General features: G+C 41.9%; 1 protein-coding gene and 1 pseudogene across 2 annotated transcripts in view; both read right to left on the bottom strand.

Annotated features, from left to right (window-relative positions):
• The window catches only part of pex5lb (peroxisomal biogenesis factor 5-like b), a gene marked incomplete at both ends in the record, with an annotated part of 78,038 nt that extends 70,286 nt beyond the window's left edge, over positions 1–7,752 (bottom strand). Inside the window, one exon of the mRNA XM_079529297.1 lies at positions 7,738–7,752. Within this exon, the coding sequence (XP_079385423.1) occupies positions 7,738–7,752 (15 nt within the window). The remainder of the gene's footprint in view (positions 1–7,737) is intronic.
• Positions 7,753–10,487: 2,735 nt separating this feature from the next.
• Positions 10,488–11,605, bottom strand: LOC306943094 (beta-1,3-galactosyltransferase 2-like; annotated as a pseudogene). The gene is made up of 2 exons: positions 11,597–11,605; positions 10,488–11,229 (listed from the first exon to the last, which is right to left on the bottom strand). The product of its transcript is annotated as a beta-1,3-galactosyltransferase 2-like (transcript).
• Positions 11,606–23,140: the final 11,535 nt, after the last annotated feature.

The following is a 23,140-nucleotide window of genomic DNA, read 5'->3' as shown; positions in this document are numbered from 1 at the left end:
AAAATATCAATATGTTGTTGTTTTTCCTTTTTCATACTGTAGCAATGCATGCACACAATTATAAATAATAGGGAAAATAGCCAATCTGCAAGCTCACAATGTGTTAAACTGTGCTCACTTGTATATTAAGGGCAGGCCATTCTTTTAGTTGAATTGTTTTATAAAAGAAAATCTACTAATTTGCATGCTGGTGTCGTGCCTCGTTGTTTTTGTGTGAAAATAGCAGAACCATTGCACAGCAAAGTATTAAACAACATTAAAATGTTTTCGATTCGTTGTTGTCTTTCTCCAGATAGCCTTGTTCATAGTGCACACTGCACACTGTCAATATTTGACTTTAATAACGTCCACATGGACATCTCCACTCCTGTACACAGAAGATAAAGACTGTAAAAGGGAAGGCAAATACGTTGACGCATTGTGCTAGGAGTGGACTGTCATATGGTTGTGACTATACGGCTGGCCAATTAACCCAAAAACTGCCAGAATGCAGGGCTGGACAGAGACGAAAATTCGGCCCTGACATTTTCGCAGAATTTGTCCCAGACTGGCACACCAAAACCAGCGTGCACACACTCTACCAAACGTGTCAGGTCGATGACCATACAAATACATGAAATATATAAGCCTTAAGCCTAAAGGCTTGCCGCTTATGTATATTTTGTCCAACAGACAATTAATTTAACATTTGGCTCAGACTGGCCCACCACAAGCCACCGGGCCGGCCCACTACAGGTCGGCCCACCGGACATAATGTGTCTGGTACGTTAAGTGGCCAGTCCAGGCTTGCCAGAATGTATCAAAACCGACGGTTAAAACAAATACATTACATCAAATAAAATGACTCTCACTCTCAGCCCTCCTAATGTCTGTCTCTTCTACACTGTCCCCCTGTCCGTTTTCCTACTGTCTGCCTCTCCTACAAAGTCTGTCTCTCAGCTTTACTTGTCTACCTCTAAGTGTTCAACGCAGATTCAGGAGTAGAGAACGCCCACTGCTCAACCTGATCACTCCCCTTCCCTATCTGCTTATCAAGTTCACCTGCATCCCTAGTCTCATAGCCAATCACGTAACATTCCCCACAGCATAAATACACCTCTTACCTCATCTCTTACCTGTTTGATACTGCCTTGCGCTGTCAAAATCCCCCTCCTCCCCAACTAACCCCCTTCATCCTCAGCCTTGCCCCACTAACACTTCTTTATCTCTCCTTCTCCTAGGAGCCCCGAGGGGGGCATCGTCCGAGCCGAGGCGACTGACCGCTCCCGAGCAGAGCACGGCGGTCGTCAGGCTCCCGAGACTACGCCCCCCACCCTGAGTCTCGCCCTCCTCAGGCTCCTCATCAATACATCTACATCTCACTTGTGCAATACATACTCCTAAACTTGAGCAGTTGGTGTGGTCTCTTACTAGTGAAAGCTTTGCTATACTGTCTGTCTCTCCCTATACTGTCTGTCTCTCAGCTTTCTTACTGAATTTCTCATACACCGTCTCTCTCTCAGCTTTTGTCTCAGTGTAGAAATAACGATAGGTGTGCGCGCGCGAGCGTGTGTGTGTGTGTGTGTGTGTGTGTGTGTGTGTGTGTGTGTGTGTTGTTTGTGTGTGTGTGTGTGTGCCTCCTTCAATGAACAGTACTGAGACTTCAAGGTCCCCCACATAACACTTCCAAACTGAACCTGTCACTGTGCACTTAACATGTCATCGCAGCTGTCCGATGTTTCTCTATTTACTACAGAGGATCACTTCTCCCTGACGCCCTGCCCTCTGGGCACACCAGCGTTGTCATTTCCAATTTCACATTTTTCGTGACGGGACGTTTACTTGGCATGCTCCTCCAGAGTGACAGACACATGGCCGAGTGAGCAGCAAGGGCAAAGTCGTACAATAAACGTTGTTCTCTAAATCGCCAACATTATACAAGCAGGGTCAGGATCCTTTGGGATTTTGCCTCTTAATGGTCCGATTCTTTAACGATTCCATATAAAACTAGATTACATTTTTGATTAACATAAATCAATCATACTTGTACAGCATTGGATGCATAGTATTGTAGTGTTTTTTGAAAATGGGGTGCCATAGTGTTGTACTTTTTCTGTTTTGTATGAGTTAACATTACTCTAGAACCCTGGGTGTGGTTATAATATTCAAATATGTCTTCCCTGTGTATTTTTGGTTTCTTCCTGAAAGCTGAAAGCCTTTGAGTCAAAAGGCCCAATCGAAATACACCACTTTAGTGGCACACTAAAATCATCCGCTTATTATTAAAAAAAAATTTAAGACGGCCCCTTAAAATCACTCAGATCTGTAACTCTCAGAGCTTAAATTCCAATACCCCAAATCTCTGCCACTCACTCACTCCCACTCGATCACTCCAGCGTGGTGGTGTTACGGTGAAATTGGTGACTGAAATGTGACCATCTTGTGGACTTATCACTTCACACAACTTATATGGAGGTCTTTAAATATACGTGGCCTAAATACCGCTAGGTTGAACTCTTCTAATAAACAAACTGCAACGATTTACATTCAAACACTGACATTATGTGATTGTCCACACGATTGTCACATATTTCAGCAGGTCACCAATTTCACCGTAACACCACCATGCTGGAGTGGCTGAGATTTTGGGTATTGGAATTTGGCTAGAGTGTTTGTACACTCTCAGAGTTATTATGGTGGTGCTTGAAATTAAAATGTTTGAGAACCAACAGCAGGTTGCCCACCTGCCCCTGGCAGGTAAATAAAACTTTCGGGCAGGTGAAGTTTGCTTTCAGGTTGTATGACTGGGCAATTGCTCGTTTGAGAGGGGACACAAACACCTGAACGTGGCCAGAGCACTCTGTCTGCTCGCTGGTCTGTAAAATAAGAGCACTGTTTACCTATAATGTGTCGTTTTCACTGCTACACAGTGAACCCATAGTCATAATCATATAGCTATATGTTGTAGGTATTTGGCATTAAAAAAATCCAACCCGATCCGGTCTAATGTTATAGGATTTATAACATTTCTGTTTCGAGACAGCGTTTTTGGCGAGAATACAGCGGAATATCACGGTGACACACTTTCTTCCCGATGAAAGTAGAAACTCTCATCTTTCTTTTGAGATATTTGATGTTTACATGTCACATAACAAAATATTCTGTGGGTATTCTTTGGGGTGTTAGCCTGCATCAGGGCCCGCTGTTACTACGTTATGCCACTGTCAGACACACCCCCTCTTGTACAGTATAAGCCCATTGAACTTCAAACTCTGCTGGCGACTGATTTGGTCCTTCTAATGAATGGGGGGAGCAAGTGAGTTGGATGGATGGATGCTGGGTTCTAGTTGAATTGCACTTGTAAAGGAGCCAGCTACGAGCGTCTCCATATAGGGATGTCCTTGGTGCACGTCCCACTGGGAGGAGAGGAGAGGAGACCCCTTGGCAGACCAAGGACCAGATGGGGGGATTATATCTCCCTGGCCTTGGAACGGAAGTGGCTAATGTTGCTCGGGAAGGGATGTCAGGAGCTCTCTCCTGGAGCTGTTGCCCCCGCGACCCGATGGAACATTTGTCTTGTAACACGATACTGTACATAATATTGGTGCTAAATAAAAAGTAACTTGAAACGTACTTCCCGTGGTATCTAATTACTTTCTCTTTTTTTACTGTACTACTTGTACTGTTAATTATCATGTTAATAAAGTACTCAATCAGTCAATCAGTCAATCAGTCAATCAGTCAATCAGTCAATCAATCAAAACTAGTAACCTGCCCAGCCTAACAGACTCAGTACAAGGATGTAAAAGTTACTGGACCGTCCAATGTTCTTGTTCCATTCGTACACTCTCTGAGTTAAATTAACACTCAGGGTAACACAGGTAACACTCAGCGTATTTCAACATCTTTTTTATTCAGTTCTAGAGGGTCATCACCTTGACCTGGCTGTGAAACGCCTGTCACAACACACGCACGCACGCACGCACGCACGCACGCACGCACGCACGCACGCACGCACGCACACACATGTTTGTATTACAATACTTGTAAGGACATCAACATTTTAAAATGCCATTTTATTTTATTTTTTTCCCATTTTTAACTGCAGGCCTAAAGCGGAAAAATACAGATCTACAAATGTTGCGATGCGTTGCATTTTCAACATTTTTTATTTTATTTTATTTTGTCATTTTTTTTTTGGGGACATTTGGGCCTCACAAGTATAGAAATACAAACGGATGCATGCATGAATGCAGCACATGCACAGTGTGTGAGTGCGCGTGTGTATCCACACGGTCTATAAACTATCACAGACACACACCAAACCCGTCAAGGGAAGTATGGAATTTATAAGTCCAATCTGGCCTGTTGTTTGACTGAATACTTATCACGTGTTTTAATGGCATCGGAGTGAACAACACCGAAGCCACGGGCAAAATTCATTACCAGCAGTTGATAAATGAGGTACAGAGGCCTGACATTTTCCTTTTTTAGGAATTATGTCGCAGCAAACTTGAGCAAACTTCCAATAAGTGAGCAGTGAGCAGGTGGAGGGTTTAGGATGTTGCTCAAGGGCATGTGGGCGGGACATGTGGTTCCTGATGCGCAAAATGTCAACTGCATGCATGCAGACGGACTCGGGATTGAACCTATCATGTTTTGGTTTGCACAACACAGTCTAACCCAGGGGTCTTCAATACAGCTGTCCTCACGGGTGCATGTGTTTGGTCCGACAACCTAGTCATGAGTCCGACACCAACGTACAGTATGCAGTATATTACTACAGGACAGGTGATGTTTGTTTTTTTCTTAACTAGTTAAGTTCAAACCTACTGTATAGCATCCCTATTCTGAGGGGAACATTAGGCATTGTGGGCTTGTAGATCGGTTATATTCAGTAAAGAGGATTGGTTCAGGGGAACCAAAAGTACAAAGTCAAGTTTACTACTTGAGGGTTTCAGTGGTTACATGTTAAATTAATCCAACATATTTAATAGAAAACATAATGTGTAAACAAACATGTGCACACAGCACTGATGGTAAAGCTGTCAAACAAGCCTATAAGGCTATCTATGTAGTGGAGTTCCCTGCTTCATCTCTCTCTCAGCTTCCATGCCCTTGAGACCTCTGGCCTAACCTTTAAGTCACAGTCCAGTCTGCCGTTAACCCTAAATCATAATTTATTGACCAGGGTTTCCCAGGGTTATATTCAGGTACTTGGACCCATTATTACCCATATTAGTGCATAGGGATTGGGATCCCGTGCATGGGGATCCAATGCAACCGTTGCTTGAGCAGGTCTTTTATAAATAGCTGCGGGCGGAAATGGGCCCCCAGATATAAAAAATAAAAAACCCTGCATCTATATACAGTTAGGTCCTGCAAAATCCTGTACCACAACAAAACTGAAATAGCACACCTAAAGAGTGTGTGGTTGTTGCTTTACTAATTACTATAGATATGAAGTAACACATTTATCTCATGGCTAAACAAGGAGAACATAAACAAAAAAACAAGCGCGCTGTGTCAATGTCTGTGGTGCTGAAATGTCAAACTCTCTCTCTCTCTCTCTCTCTCTCTCTCTCTCTCTCTCTCACTCGCATTCTGTGCTTCTGCTTGTAATGTTTTTGGGTCCCATATTGTGGGATTATGTAAGACTATGCAGTAATGTTGCGGGATTATGCAGGACTAAACGGCTCTTACATTTTGGTGGTCGGTCAGAAATTAACTGTGAGTGGCCAGAAATGAAAACACTGTGGGGAATGGTCAGAAATCCAACGGGAGCGGGCGGGCAGGAGTGGAACTAAGAAAACAGTCCCGCGCAGGGCTCTGCACCAATGTTTTCTCTGTAAATATCTACAAGATCACAATGCGTCTCGATGCGTTGCGAGCTTGTAAATGTACTATTTGTGCAGAAATGTTTGCCTGTTATACAGTAACATGCCAGTAATAGGGAGTGTCTTGAGACACCTTATGATTGGGTACTACAGACTGACTGACTGACTGACTGACTGACTGACTGACTGACTGACTGACTGACTGACTGACTGACTGACTGACTGACTGACTGACTGACTGACTCATTCATTGACTACCTTTAGTGTGTGAGGCTGACACCAACCATGCATGTTGTAAGATGGCACTGAAGGGGTACCCAGTGTATTTAAAAAGTGACATTAAAGTGGCACTATGTAATACTTTATTTTTATGAATTTATGAAATTATTTTAATTTAATTTTCTCCAATCCATATGGTAGAGTATGTAAATACAATATACCTTATACAATTGTCCCGTCTCACATATGACACAGGATCTGACACAAATTTTGACCTGAATGTCAAGATTCAATATATCCCCTGCTATCAGGCAGGTTCTATTTATCTCAATGGTAAAATAAATGTCAGCACATGTGCAGGAAACCAGGTTCAAATCTGAGACAGAAGAGGAAAGTTACATAGTGCAGCTTTAACCTGTCCTGACCAAGCGGCCGCATGTGACAAGTTTTAGTACTAAGAAATATGAATGCATTCATTTCAAAGTACTGGTTTCAAATCAGATCAGGTCCACTGTCTCTCATCACTGTTCCCCGCACCATTTGTAAATTTTGTTTTATCTTTATGAACACTTTCCATTTTATACTCCCACTGTATGTCATCAAGAAGAAAGATAGTTTCATTTAAATTCCAGAGGGAAAGGTGTTTGTTCACTTTGCTCTCCTGTAGCAAAATAGTGTTTCTTTGCATTGATTTTCCAACTGGACTAACTCAAATGCCATCCATCATCCTCTCATAGAGCATTAGCTGGACATACAGATAGTAATGTGTATCCATCCTAAATCTTGGCTTTGTTCCTGGCCATTCCTGGCCAAGAAACTCACAGAGTCAGCAATGATGGCTTGGTTTTAAAAGTGTTATGTTGAGTGGAATTGCATGGAAAATGTATCTTGGGTGATTAAAAGTTAAAACTCAAAAAATGAACTTAATCACAAGGTGCGTGAGATGAAATAGGGTATGTTGCCATTTCAAAACGATAAAAAATTATAATAATTATACTACAACACACAAGAGAAAACCACTGCTGTCCCAGGACGTACAGGCTGTAAATGTAATTCATTGTCCTTCGTACGAGGGGTGTCTCTTGCCAATAGCCTAAGATTTAGACTATCGTAGATGTATTTTATTGAATCAATAAAACACATCTACGAGAGTCTAAATCGTAGGCTATAGCTTGTCAAGACAATCAGTTACAGTATTTTTGGCAAGAGTCAATGTCCTATGAATCAGGTTGTATACTCCAACTAGTTTATCAACCATGATAACACTATGTCCGACAGCTTCCCACAGTGAATTCTTACCGACATAATTAGCCTAAAAAGATATGTTACTTATTTTATGATCCCATGCCATCCAGAAGTGCTATACTATACAGTATAAAGTACAGTAGTTGGTTAAAATATAGTACTAGCAGCCACCTATAGGCCTACACTGTAGGTATAAAGAAATGGGTTTAATTCCAGCTGTAATCCAAATTCAGTATAACTATAATACAAAATATTCAAAATTATATCAATTGTTATTTAATCAAGGCTTATTTGGATCTGGCCAAAACAAAAACACATAGTGTGCTACAGTGTTTCCTAAAAAAAACTACAGCTACAGCTGCTCGTTGTTCAACATATATCATCAGCTTTGGGACATTTCTTTTTATATTTTGTTTGATTTTCCCCGATATTATGAGTGCAGTATTTAAAACCTTACCTGTACCTGGTACATGCCGCTGTAGAGTGTAGCGTCACGGGGCTGAGCAGGCAGCTGTCCGGTAACAACCGGTGCTGAAGTCAAGTCGGGACTTCAGGGGATGCAAGCCGTCACTCTTTATATCTGCTGCAAATCGAACCACCGAACCGGTCCGGGTTCTTTTTTACACACCCAACCCGCGAAACCAGGACGTGGTGGTGGTTACACTCTTTGGGGTTTTATCTATCCCAAAACACCATGCAGCTTTAAACCGGATCCTGTCATAAATGTTACTCTCAACTAAAACACGGTCCCGTTTGACAGCCAGCCGCCACTTATCAAGTCCAACCCGAAAACAAACGAGGAGGAGGAGGTCCCGTTCGCAACCGAGAGCATCGGCGCTTCCCTTTCAGCGTTTATGAACGGATGTTATTTCATATCCCCCGACAAGTCAAATGGTGGTGTTGTCCGTTCCGTGTTTCAATGACAACAACATCGTGTGTGTCTGCTGTCTTCTGTCGACGGACGGGGAGGACGGACAGGAACCGACTGAGCCCCAAACGTCCCGTCTCGTGCATCCCATTCCCATCCATCCCCTAGCCTCACGTGCCCACTTCCAGGCGTAGGCGTTACGTACAAACTGGTGACATGTGGAATTCTGTGATTTGATTGGAAGGAGAATGAATGAATGAATGAATGAATGAATGAATGAATGAATTAAACTTGATTGATTGTATAGGCCTGGCTAGTCCGAACCAGGACTCTCTTGAGAAACATAACTCAGGTTTCAGAGTCCTGAATTCATTAATTAATTAATGGACATGACACATGACTTCATTATTTTAATTAATCTGAAGAGCATGCTTAACATCAGGTCAATGCTGAAGAAATGTCCAATTTACTGTGCTTGTAAGTCTAAACATGATCGTAGGCTACTTATGTGGCATCTGGCTCGACTGTCTGTAACTCACAAATAAAAACCTAAAGCAAAACCCCAACCATTGCAACCAATTATTTTCAGTTGACTTGACGCCATCCTCTCACCTTGGCTTAGTGCAACTCAACTTTTGCCGAAGATGTAAAACAGCGGCCTCTGACGTCAACGAATAATATAGGTCACCATTTTCGTCCTAACACACTGGTTTGAGTGCGAGAGGCTGACCCTAAGCAACGTGAGAAACACTATCACCACTAGATGGTCTTCAGAAGATGCTACGGTATAGGCTATGATCGAGTCAAAGATTTTTTGCTAATTATTGATTAAATAATAATTAAAATACATATGAAAATAATAATAATAATAATAATAATACAAAACTTGAAACTTGCTGTTGATATTTCCTTGGTGAGACGAAATGCAGTGAGATGAACATTTTAGTAGAATATATTTTTGAGTGGTGCAGCCACTCCAAGTAACAGCAATGCCTGTCTGTCTGTCTGTCTGTCTGTCTGTCTGTCTGTCTGTCTGTCTGTCTGTCTGTCTGTCTGTCTGTCTGTCTGTCTGTCTGTCTGTCTGTCTGTCTGTCTGTCTGTCTGTCTGTCTGTCCCTATGTTTAGAGTACCAACAGGTGACAAAGTGGCGCTGTTGAGCTTCATACTGTGCACAGCTGCATGATGGGAAGCTGAGTTTTTAGCAGCTATTACTTGATTTCAGGTACAGTGACAGTACAGTACAGACAGTACAGTAGAGTCTACTGTACTGTACTGTACTGTACTGTACTGTACTGTACTGTACTGTACTGTACTGTACTGTCTACTGAGTAGAGGGACCCCCTGGGGACCCCCACACGGTAACTCTGTCATTTCTCGACCGTTTCGGATGCGAGGCGGCTCGGCGGAACCGGGCCGGCACCCTGTGGGTCTGTAAGTTCCGGGGACCCCCGGGGACCCCCAGACTCAGTTCACACGGGTGGGATTTTATTATTATTATTATTATTATTATTATTATTATTATTTAGATAACAATAAGGATAATAAATAAGGATAATAAAAAAAATGAAATTAAAATATATGAATAAAAGAAATATTGGCTCAATTGCACCTGCAGAGAGAAGGTAGGCCTAGTGGCCCTGCATGCACATCAAGCAACCATGCAGTGCAGGTCCAACAACAATACATGTGCCTAATAAAGATATGGGTCCACACACTGGCAAAAAGAAAATGCTCACTGTGTATTGTTAATTGTTAAGTTTCAATCACACGCACAGATCATTAGGAATTCTTCATTTTAAAAATCCCTGACAAAGATCTGTGTGTGATCAAATGGCAATAAACATCTTATTGTTGCCAGTATGCTGACCTTACATTTCATCAGTTGCAGCTTCAACAATTTAATTTATGCAGGTAGGCTACTGTATGTTATTAAAGTTGTACTTCAAAGGACAAAAAATAAAAAATAAAAAAATATTTAACAACAACTATTGTGTCGTCTCTGTCGGGTGGAAACCACATACAAAATTGTTACTTTTCTGATTCAAATTATAGCAAAAGTAGCTGATCTACTGTACAAGCTTAGAAATGTAACTTATCAGCCAAAATCATAATCATAATCAGACAAAAGGGTCTTTCTGTGTGGAGTTTGCATGCAGTAATCCTGGTCTCTAAACTGCCTACCCCTGGCCACCCGGGACGCCTGATCGAGGGGAAAGGAACTGGTTGGACGTAGCGCGTGGAAGGAACATGTTATTCTCCTCCCTGTCAGGTGAAAAGAAGCCGTTTGGACTCCTAACGGCCCATGCATCATAACCATGGTGAAGCGTTATGGTTATTGATCAGGCAGCTTGGATGCACGTGCTGTGCTTGATGCTCTGCAGGTTGTGACAGTACTTGAGCAGCTCACTGGGATGAAACCCATGGGATGTGATCAGGTGCATGGCTGTACTTCCAGCTGGAGTAGGAACACCACCAGTGGTTGAACAGGAACTCATTGGGTGGCAGCGTGGGCTCGATCGATAGCTTGGCCAGGCAGATCCCCAGGTACACATCCTCCAAATGCAGGCAGCGAATGCTCAGAGAGGCTCGGTAGATTTTCGCCGCCAGGTCTCCCGAGAACACGTCACCCGTCCTGGAGCAGAAGGTGGGGTACCTCTTGCTTGGGTATTGCTCCGGGGACGGATCTGTACATTGTTCCTCATATAATTTCCCGTGAAGGAGTTCTTCTTGGGATTCAGTTCGGGTTTTCATGACATAGCTGGCTCGTGGACAATGCATGGCCACCCAGTTCATCCCCATCAATGTCTTTATAGTCAGGTTGTTGTAGGTATCCAAGAAATCCTGCTGAAGGATGCCGTGGTGCCTCAGGCTCTCAGACTCCAAGGTCCTCTGCTGTAGGTGCCCCAGCTCTCCTTCAATCGCCCCCAGCAGAAACAGCCTGGAGCAAGGCTCCCATTTCCCCACGTCTGCCGTATGGCGTTCCACCCCTTTATTTGACGAGCCTCTGTGTCTATCAGCAGCACCAGGAATGGTGGTGGTTTTCCGTCGTGGGCATTTGTTTACCTCGTTAATGATGTAGGGCTACTGCCCGGGCGATAGCTCGCCACTTGGGCTGCCATCTTCACTTGGGTGGCATTGGCTGCCAGAGAGTTCTCCAGACCTGCCTCCCCCCAAGGAGAGGAGTCATCGCCATCTTGCCGGGAGCTGGCGAGGCCCGGCAACCAGTCCCGATGGACCAGAAAGACCACAACCCCCAGGAGTGAGAGGAGATACAGGAGCCCAGTGATGTGTGTACAGCAGTGGCGTCTCCTCCACTGCATGGCGTCCAGTGCAATGCGTCATACCTTTAATCCACTTGGACCGCAGTTACAAGGTTGCAGTGCAAAAGCAAAAGGTATGTCCCAATACTGTAGCCTCCACTGTAGAACAAAAACATTGTTGTTCATACCTGCAGCATGGCTCGCCCTTGCTCAGGCAACAAAAAGTGTCGGCATAAAACAGCAGAAGGCAAAGAAAGGGGACAGTGTCACTGTCAGCAGTGCATTCGAAATAGGTGTCCGGTTCCCTCATATCAGAAGAAGAAGCTTACAGTTCTACAAGGATGCACATTCTGAGGACTTGAACTGATATATAGTGATTTACGTATTAACTGCGTAAGCACACTTGATGCCATGGTCACATGCATTGCTTTTATCAGAACACTGATTTAAAGGTGGCCTTCTCTGTTATGACACTCATTCAAGTCAAGTCACCTATATTTATAAAGCTAATTTAAAAACAGAACAGAAGTTGACCCAAATGGCTTTCCATTCAAAATAACATCATACCTCAATCCTCATACTGTAAAATGCAGCTTTCAGACAAATTATATGTGATGGAAGAAGGGCTTAGAATGTTTTACTTAAGTAAAAGTACCACAATGTAGATGTACTCTAGCTGTTACAAGCAAAAGTCTGGTATTCAACATTTGCTTGAGTAAAAGTACAAAAGTACTGGCATTACAATGTATTTAAAGCAGCAGAAGTAAAAGTAAGCTACTCATTACGCAGAATGACCCATTTCATACATTTTCTAAATGTATAAAAAACATCTTTTGAAAATACCAGATCTACAAGCATCGTGCCAAATGAGCAAAAGAAATAAAAAACGAGGAGATGTTAAAGCGCTTCACAGGCCCTAACCCAGAGGAGATGGGTCAATCGTGTTGCTAATTTGTTCAAACAAGAGGAAGAACCAGCTTGATTAAGACCAGTGAACTGAGAAATTAACTTTCTCTACTCTGACAAATCACCTGGGGATTCCAGCGCACTGATTTACAACATCTGTCTGACTGTCTGTGTGTGCTGGTGAGAACTCGGTCCATCTATCAGCACAATCAGCCTACCTGCCAGTCAATGAATGGGTCTAACCACTTTAATTAAATAACATTATTATCACATAATAGAAAAGACGCCCGCTGATGCACAAAGATGCAAAAGTAACTGCATCGTTGTTCAAAGAGGTGAGACAGGCATCTATCTATGTCTAAATTAAATAGATCATGCTCTGGACAGAGATATGGGAGTTTAAACTTAAAAAGCACTGGCTTTAGAAGTAGTTTTGTCCACTCTGCTGTTGCAGCAATAAAGGTTGTGTAAGTGATATTTTTGTTTTGTTAAACAGGTAAAGCTCTATATTCTTATTCTGAGCAATAATCTGAGCTATAATTTCTTGTAAATTAAAACTCAATGGTCGCCAAGGACATACTCATTCACCGCCACCAGGGGGCGCCAAAAGTCCCAGACCGCCACCATATATATATTATTTTATTTTATATATTTATTCTTATTTTTATTTTATTTTTATTTTTTTACACGTCCTTGGCGCTCCAGGACATCATGAAAAAGAAGTTAATTAAGTAACGCAGATAGTTTCACAATAATTTTACTCTTGAGAGCGTAAAATGAAACCAAATGGACCGATAAGGGGTCATTGGGTTTCATTTTACGCTCTCAAGAATTAAAGATATCTAAAGGGTCCATTTGGTTACCAACTTTCCATCATTTAGCTGGGGACCACCTGGAACCCTCTCAAGGACCGCTGGTTGAGAACCACTGGCTTAGAATGACTGACTCACTTTATTCCGAGGTAGGAGGCCTGCTCTGGCAACCTGCAGACTTACACGCTGCTATACTTGAACCCTGTGCTTACCAACCTGTGAGCCGGGGCCCACAGGTGGGCTGGGCAGATATTGCAAGTGGGCCCCTAAATAACTGCTGAAACACTAAGATTTTAATGATAACATAACATTTATTCTTTGTGTTGTTTTTGTGTTTTTTCAGTAACAGGAGTCTCCTGTATTGGATAACATAACATTTATTCTTTGAGTCTCCTGTATTGGATACAGGATAAACAAGTTATATAGTGTAACCTTTGTGAGTTCTCTCTTCTGATTGGATAAAATTGGTCTCCCTACCAGGAAATGCATGTTCTGTTTACTAAGGAGGACTGGGGGACTCCTCTTACTGAACAAACACTAAAACATTAGTAATCAGAATATATTAGAGCTATTTAAGTCTTCTGACCACTTAACACAGCAGCCATTCGGCTGTACCTAAACCTTTTTACTCTGTATAAACCATGCCTGCTGCCTGCAGAAACATGCATACATGTTATGTAACTGTGGTGCCACTGCCAAGAGGTAAGCTAAATTACCTCTTCTTTTTTTTACTTAAAAGTGTGAGAGTGTCACGTGAAAATAGCAGCATAGCTAGTTCCTATGTGAATTTGCTCAACTGAAATAGGTCCCAGACTCCCACGTTGCTGAAGAGAAATGACTTATTTGCGTGTGAGGTTTTGCTGGCTGCTGTGGGCATACGACAAGAAAGACTCACGCAAGCACTTATTTTATGTTTTAGGAAGTCGTTTTTAGGAAGTAGTCATTTTATCAAATCATATTTGGAGAACAATGAAAAAGAGACATGGCTGCATACAAAGCCACATTGCCCCTCTTTCGGACAGTGAATTTGCTTACTGTGCATTGAATTTGAAATAAAGATAATTTTAAATGCTGGCATTCTTAAACAATAATATGTTGAGTCTAGTTTTGTTTTGTCTAGTGTAGAAGAAGTCCGCCCAGGCGCCCACCTCACCCATAGCCTGGCAAACCATCCCACTCGCATGAATTCACATTTGTGTGTCTTGTCTCTATCTGGCCCCAAGCACTGCTATGGGTGGGCGTTTTGCAGAAGTAAAGAGCCAATGCGACTCTCTGCTTACTGCTTAGGGCCCTGTGATTGACAGATGCTGATTGGCTCTTCCACTTTTTGGTTTCTGCAAAACAACCACCCAGCACTTGGGGCCAGACCTCTTTTGCCTATATGACATTGACAAAATACAGTATAGGGTTAATTGAAAGTGGTTAAACTTGGGGTTCTAAATTCAAACCGGACTGGCTGGCAGCCTGGCCCTCTATGATGTTTCAAACCGGACTGGCTGGCAGCCTGGCCCTCTATGATGTTTCAAAGTCAAAGAAGACCAGCTTCTATCTCTTGGTTCTACAGCTGGTCTGGGCATCTCCCTCTAGATCAAAGAATATTGTAATTATAATCAGGGCATTGTAAGCCATCATACAACGGGGTGGTGGTGGGTAAAAAATTACAGCTCTATACAACCTCACAATGTGAGCTAGATCTACTATACTGAGCTTGAAGGTATTGGTTATTTTTGGAGCACGACACTGTCATGCCGTCATGCGACGTCTTGACTCGGACCCTTGCATTAATTGTCTCTACCAGGCCGAAGGCATGGGGAGAGAGTATTTTTTGCACTCCGTCCGTGTGTGTGTGTGTGTGTCCGTCCTTCCGTCCGTCCGTTACCAGCTAATCTCCGGCACCGTTAACCCGGTCGATGCCAAACTTTGCACACACACTCCCTGGATGCCAACGATGAACCTCTGCCCCACATTTTCCAGAACGGCCTGTTATAGCGCCACCATGAGGCAGCTTTTCACATTCTTTACCTGAAACGTTGCATGCACACTCCCTAGAGGCCAAGGACAAACCTTTGACCTGCATTTTCCGCATCTGCCTTTTATAGCGCCACCAGGAGGCCGACTTTTGTAAAACACATTTTCACAAATCGTTACACAGTATCTCTATGGTCATGTGCTCAAGTCGGATCTGTCCGATATTTCATATTCCATCCTAATTGGCTATAATTGGCTTTCACAGTTTGCAAGATTGCCCCGTTTTGAACAAAAGCCTCAAATCATGAACGCAGCATGCAATTTATGTGAAATCTTTCACACATTGTCTTACTAGGCTGAGGAATTTATCCCACCCTTTTCACATTGGCCTGTTATAGCGCCACCAACAGGTTGATTTTTGCAAAACACAATTTTGGAACAAAATGCCTCAAATCATCCAATTGCCATCAAAGGCGTATGAAGAAATGGCACCCTTTTCACATTGGCCTATTATAACGCCACCAGGAGGCCACAACCTGACCTGCCCTGGTGGAGACCTGTGCACCGAGGGGCACTTTTTCTAGTTCCTTCGTTGTTTTGTCGTGGTAATGAGCATATTGTAGCATAGAATAAGTGGACAGCTGAATGCCTGCAGATGTAAATGTGAAGGTGTTATCTGCCTTCATGGAGAAAGAAAGCGCCGTCAGGAATGGACTGCCCACATTCTCCTATTTAAAACAAATGAGCCTGTTTAGTTCTTCCCAAGCATGCGGGGCAATCATCTCTGACAAAGCGAGGCACCTTTATTCATATAAACACATTGTCATGCACAAAGGCGATTCAAAGTGCAAAAAGAAATACCGGTAGATAAAACACATCATTAGTTTGAACAAAGAGCATGTGGGGTAGAAAGCTCGAGTGAACAATTTGCTGGTGTTTTCAGTGTAATGTTTTGTGACGAGCAACACTGATTATTCTTTTATTATTATTTTTTTATATTATTTATATTTGCATAATATGCACAACACCTTGTCAACGACTGGAACAGCTGACACAGTGATTTCAAGTAGGTGGGTTAAGTTTTCCCATTAATTGTTGCAGAGATTTATGGTGACCAAATCACTTCTGCGCTGCCTACGGAACTCGCCTCTCGGCTCGTTCCTGCTAGCCTGGCTAATAAGCCAGACCGAATCAGCCGTTGGCAAAAAAAAGATTGCCTGCCGGCGGATTACGGCCTGGAGAGGCTCAATTGTATACGCCCATTTCCTACACCAGAGAACTGGTGTGGCCAATCGGGACACGGTATGCAATATGGGCGGGCTTTGGTACAGTGACGTTCAATGCTTGAGACCTTTGACTGACAGTAGCTCTGACCAATTGCGTCAAAGAGAAAATGTTTGAACCCGCCCCCCGGGAAACAAGATCCATACACAGCATCTCCAGACTCAAATACCACACGACAGTGTGATTTGAGTCTGGCTTATTAGCCAGGCTACGTTCCTGCAGCAACGTAGGCGTGCCATTAATGACCGTAACGTAACGTACCCTCTTGTGTAATATTGAAGCTACCCACTACACGGCAGTGGTTCTCAAAGTGGCGTTTGGTTCTGCATCCTACAATATGATGCTAAATAATGTTCTAAACAATAGTAAACATCACACATACCACATATCGTCTTTTTCTTTTTCTTCCTCTGTAAATCAAAGCCCTAGGCCTACTCGATCATTCTACTCGGTCACACTGACTCACACAATAGGGAAAAATAAATGAATGTGTGTGTGTGTGTGTGTGTGTGTGTGTGCGTGCATGCGTGCGTGCGTGCCTGCGGTGTGTGTGTGTGTGTGTGTGTGTACTGTGTGTGTGCGTGCGTCGGTCTGCTTTGCTTTAGGACTACCAGAACAGCTGGTCTCTGGTACAGAACACACAGCTTAGTGAAGCATTCCTGATCTCTATATCTATGTTAGAATTCTGATATCAATCTTAGAACACAAAATATAATAATAATAATAATAATAATAATAATAATAATAATAATAATAATAATAATAATAATAATAATAATAATAATAATAATAATAATAATAATAATAATAATAATAATAGCAGAAGATCAATGTTGTGTTGTGTTGTTGTTTCAGGTCTTAACACAAGAGAACATGATGTAATAAAAATGCACCACCCAATGCACCTGGGGGTGCACAGCCTGCTCTTGTTCTAGGTCAGTGCTTCTCAGACATATTCATGTCAAGGACCCCCATGTAATGTTGATATTTATTTGGCCACTGACCCCCCCTTTGAAAAGGTTTTGAGCCACGGGTGACCCATATGATTTTGTGTTAAGCTTTGTCAAGGTCAATAGACACATTTGACATGCTTCAAAACTTTTCGAAAGTGCCATGCGGCACGTTGTAAGCTTGTACTCCGGCTAATTTCGAATATCCGAAATATTGTAAGTGGACGATCGAGGCTCGGCTGTGAGGCGACAGCCTCCGACAGCTCGGAGGCTGTCGCCTCACAGCTAGAAGGTCCTGGGTTCGTCCCACTGGGGACGCTGTGGGCACGTTCTCTCCTCCTCCGCATCAGTGCCCATACCCGAGGCAGGGTTGGCGAAAGGGCCTTTCTGTGTGGAGTTTGCATGTTCTCCCTGTGTCCCCTAGGGTAGGTACCCTCACAAAAAACATGCGCCTGATGGAGAAGAGTGGAACTGGTAGGAATAATGTGTTCCTTCCACCCGCTATGTCAGGCTGGGGAAACTCCCCCCTGTCAGGTGAAAAGAAGCAGTTTGGACTCCTCGTGCATAGAAGGAAGCATGAGGTTGGGTCCCGGGGAGTCATCAAGTTTCTCTTTTGGGTCTCGGGCAAAAGAGTTTGGGAACCACTGCTAATTTCTCTCTGCTTTTGGATACAGGTGTGTGTTTTTGCCCTCTCACACTGTGACCGGTGTCAGAGGTGACTTCATGCTTTGTCAATATGCACTGGTACTATACTGTATACTGTGGCCTCTCGGCTGACAGCCTGTACTGCGGACGGTTCTGAACCAAACAGGACTTCCCCTTCATTCAGGCCCAAATAGTATCATAGGGTAACCAGAATGCTCGCCTCATAACACCCTCACCCTCATTGTTCTTAAACTAGCAGATATACAAGCTTTGTGCTGCACTATGAGCTTGTAGATCTTCTATTTTGGAAATGTTTTGATTGTTTTTAACAAATCTTTGAATACAGGTATATACTATATATATATATATATATATATATATATATATATATATATATATATATATAGACATACATTTAATTTAAAAAAAATCCCTAAATTAGAAATTAAATGTTTAAGCTGTAGTGAAAATAGCCAATTTACAAGCTCAACGCATTGCTGCTATTTTCACTAGTTTCAATTTACAATTTACAATTTAGGCATTTAGCAGACGCTCTTAATCCAGAGCGACTTACATTAGGCAAGAACAAAAGTATGGGAATACATCACATATATAAAATGCATTTATCAAGAAACATGCGTAAGCTAAGAACGTAACTAGAACATATCTATATAATGACACTATACATATTAAATATACATATATACTATACTATGCTATACATATGTACTATGATGTGCTATGACTACATACAATGCAATTATTGTGCTGTCTACATGACATGCTATAAGTCTGTTTCAAATGCTATCTAAGTCTAAAAAGTGCTATTTTCGGTCACAAGGAGACTCGAGCTAAAAAGTTTGTAAACCACTGGGTTAAATTAATATTTATTAAGGATGAAAATATAGAGAAGGCTCGAGTACAGAGTTCAGTTCAAGGTATCATGTAAGTTTGAAGGACTAAACCCTGCAGGACTTCTGCAGCAGCTGCTGCCTCCACCTCTGTCTGTTTACTGAGGCCAAGGTTTACTGAGGACAACACATTATACAATTAAATGAAAAAACATAAATCGATCACACAATCCACTACTGCAATGTTCACATTTAGCACCGTAAAGGTTCGATAGTGGTGGAAAACGTATTCCCATTTCTTACTTAAGTAAAGTATAAACAATACAAGAAATACTGTTACAAGTAAAAGTCTTGATGTACTTAAGTAAAAGTACATTGGTATTGGTATCAAAATGTACTTAAAGTGCCAAAAGTAGAAATAATGCAGAATGTCCCATTTCACAAGTTTTCAAACGTAGCCGATAAAATGTGTACAAATCTTTTGAAAATAGCAGATATACAAGCTCACAATGTGTGAGCTTGTAGATCGGCTATTTTCAAATGGTCGAAATGTATATATATATAATAATCAAAATCGACAAAGTAACTAGAGTTTTCAAACAATTGCAGTATTGAGTAAAAGTACAATATTTGCCTCTCAGATGTAGTGGAGTAGAAATAAAAGTAAAATAAATAAATAAAAATGGAATACTCCCAGTAAAATAAAATAAAAAATAAACTCAACATTGTACTTAAGTACAGCTACTCGGGTAAATGTAATAGAATACGTTCCACCACTGCAAATCGATCACACAATCCTCTACAAATGTTCACATTCTGCATCAACGGCCAACCCAGTCGATCACAAAGATGCCTGAATCAATACACTAACCCTAGGCCTTTCCAAATCCCTTCTTCAAATCCTACTATAAATGCGCCACGTCTCTGCGTACGTGCGTGCGTGCTTGTGTGCATGCATGCGTACGTGTACGGTTGTAATGCACGTAACTCGAGAACCGTTTGACCCACCAACTTCACATTCAACACACGCGTTCCACACCCCCACAGGTAGTGCAGTGCCAGGTATCGAGTCGGTCGGACCCACGGTTCTCCAGAACCACCACAAAAGCGGCTCTGGTCAGGCTCTGCCAGTGGGCCTAATGAGGCCAACTCCTTTCACCTGTGCAATTTCCAGCCTCTGCCTTAGCCAATTGAGGCTCAACCAATCAGGCTCTGCCAGTGGGCCGAATTGATTGCCAAGTACATTTTTCAGTTTGCAGTCTTCACACACAGCCACACAGGCACATACACAGATCTCCATGTGGGACACCGGCTGACAGTTAAAACGGGTGCTATGACAACGTATATCATTCGGTTCCCAAGTTGCATCGTTCCCAAGTAGGCCGGTGGCCGACTGCAGCAGGCACGTACAGGTCTAGTCGAAATTAATGTTGAGTTCAATTTGACAATACTTGCAGCTGAGGTGATCAATACCATTCTTGAAGGAACATCGATTGTGTGACCGTTAATTGTTTGTTGACTAATGTGACATTTTGCACTTGTTGCCTAAAGGTTGCTCTGTATTATGAGGTCTGCTGCCCAACATGTACGTTGAATTGTTAGCCAAAAAAGAAAATGATGTCCACCCCAATCGTGCCAGTTGAAAGACAAATACAGTATGGTTTATTTGACCAAACAAGGAGTTTGTCATAGAAACTATTAATGCAGCAATGTTCTCCAGTTGGTGACCAGACCTTTACGCGATGCATGAAGTGCAATTGGCAAGGAAGTGATTATAAAATTACCCCATACAGAGAGCAGAATAATCAAAACAATTTTAAAGCACTCCAAATGCAAATTTCAACATGAATATTGTTTCACCACATGCCATTGTTTAAAAACGACTTTCAAACTATAGTGTCCCTATTTGAGGCATGTCATTATGGGATAACATTTTAATCAAGTTTCACAATAGCAAAAGTATAGCAGATATACACACAGTACAAGCTGACAGCACGTCACAACACTTCACCCTGAGCTTGTAGATCTGCTATTTCTGACACTCCATCATGACAAAGTAGAAAGTATATATAAGACTGAAGTGGTTGAAAACATTTTCACAGCTAGGGGGCAGCTGTGATGGCCTAGTTGCGCTGTTTTCCATTTTATTCCCAGATTGGTGGTGGCCTAAAGGTTAGAGGAGCAAGTTTGTGACTGTCTGACCGAGAGGTTCCTCGTTAAGAAAAATGGGCCCACAGAGCTGACAAACTGCTTTTGTGTTGTGTGGATGAATAAACATTATATGTTTGAAGTTGAGTAATTATTTTGGGGGTGAATTATGCCGTCAAGAGTAATGGCTGTCAGGAGACACAATATGACACAATTATGGTCAGTATAATAGAGAATAATTGATGGAATAAATCAATAACATCAGTCAGGGTGCACGAATCATTAATTAAACTGCTGATAACAGAGCGAACAATTGCTATAAAGCCCGTGGATGTCAGTTGAAGTGTATTTTTGGAGGTTCCAATCATGAATACTATTTCATTCCATTTTCCAAAGCATACTTTAATTATTTTCTTTTTCACATTTTCGAAACAACTGCCAGTGTCAAACTGCAAAACATACATTTTGCCCAAGTTGTAGTAGTCATCACAAACAAGAATCCTTGCAGCCAGGGTTTCATTTCAGATTGTGCTATATCTCTATATAGGAGCAGCAGGCCAGCAGCTACTATGTGGAGACTACACATCCTCCCGGCGGACTGTACTAATACTAAATACTATACTGCTATCAAATTTCAATGGACCTGGGGCCCGTTCCACGAAACTTGGATTAGAGATTAAACCGGGATTTAACAGATATCCTGGCTTAATATATCCTGGATCAGCGATTAACCGGTTTCATGAAAGCTGGTTAATCTTGCCAGATTAAGTTAACCAGTTAACCTGGATATGTTGAGGCTTGATTCGGTTTCATGAAAGTGATGCTACATTAGTTACCATGGAAACTAATGCTTTGGACTTAGCCTGCTCCGGACCAGGCTAACAGCCAGGTTTAACCTAATCCTGATGTCTTTACTGTTCATTAAGCAGTCAAACTGATCACAAACCAATGATGTTTTCCACACTTATTCAATTATTATAGGTTTATGTTGCCTTATTTTTATCGGTCTGAGTTAAAGGACTAATTTAAGCACTATATAAAATCAAAAAAACAAAATATATAGGCTGCACAACATCATGACAGCTTGTGAGCTTGTAGATCAGCTGCTTTTGGTGAATGTTCCCCAGAATAGGTTTGCTGTCGTGCAAGTGTACGTTTAAGAAGAATTATTATATTATATTATATTATATTATATTATATTATATTATATTATATTATATTATATTATATTATATTATATATTATATATATTTTTTTGTAAAAGTGAAAACCACTAAATATTACCATTACTCATTGTTTTACAACATATTACCATTGTAACGTTTCACCCACTATTGAACCCATGACCCACAGTTCAACAGTCTGGCCCCTGTCTGGACAACACGCCCTTCCCCAAAGGTAGCTCCCTCAGAGGAGGGAGTTATGGCCAAATATCACAATGCGACAATATCATTATGCTTACAATATTAAGAATTCTGTTTTAAGTTAATAGTAGTGGTAAAATGTAAACTATATTTTTGGGGTAGTTAATCATTCAGTCTATCCACTGTTGAGAGTATGTTCTCTCTTTAATTACAGCAGCAGTATTTATTTTAGAAGCTTAAGTCCTTGTATCAGTAAGTCTTGAATAGATTAGTAATGATACTGAGATATACAGAAGGGGGCAGTAATGCAACTATTAATGATGCAAACTGCCATAATACCCCATGAAGAAGAAGGATCAGTAAATCTGTGTTCCACCAAATGGGTCTAGAAACAAAAAGCCAGGCTCTGCATTCAGCCAGGCTTTATGATCCTGGCTCGATAAATCCGCCCATTCTAAGCCTCGCTTGGCTTTAGTGGAACAGAATAAACCAGGCTGTAAAGACCAGGATTTAAAAAGCCTGGTTTTGGCCTAAATCCTGGATTAGTTAATCCAAGTTTCGTGGAACAGGCCCCTGGTGTTGAAACCTTTTGGGCATGGTGAAAATGTTTGTAGATTGTCTTGTAACACCAAAAACAAGAATTAAAAGCTTGACATAATCGTACTAGCCTGCATAGTCTAGTTTGTGTTGCAATAATATCGTCATAAGAGTGCACTAGAGTTCGACACCTTGTCTTTGCCATTCACTGATGTGACTGTGGATCCCAGGCTGGATCCCAATAGTGTGTACCAAAATCTCCTGGAG

This window comes from Electrona antarctica, assembly GCF_951216825.1.
Source record: "Electrona antarctica genome assembly, chromosome: 19".
In the NCBI taxonomy this organism is placed as follows: domain Eukaryota; kingdom Metazoa; phylum Chordata; class Actinopteri; order Myctophiformes; family Myctophidae; genus Electrona; species Electrona antarctica.
This window is presented reverse-complemented; position numbering and strand designations above follow the sequence as displayed.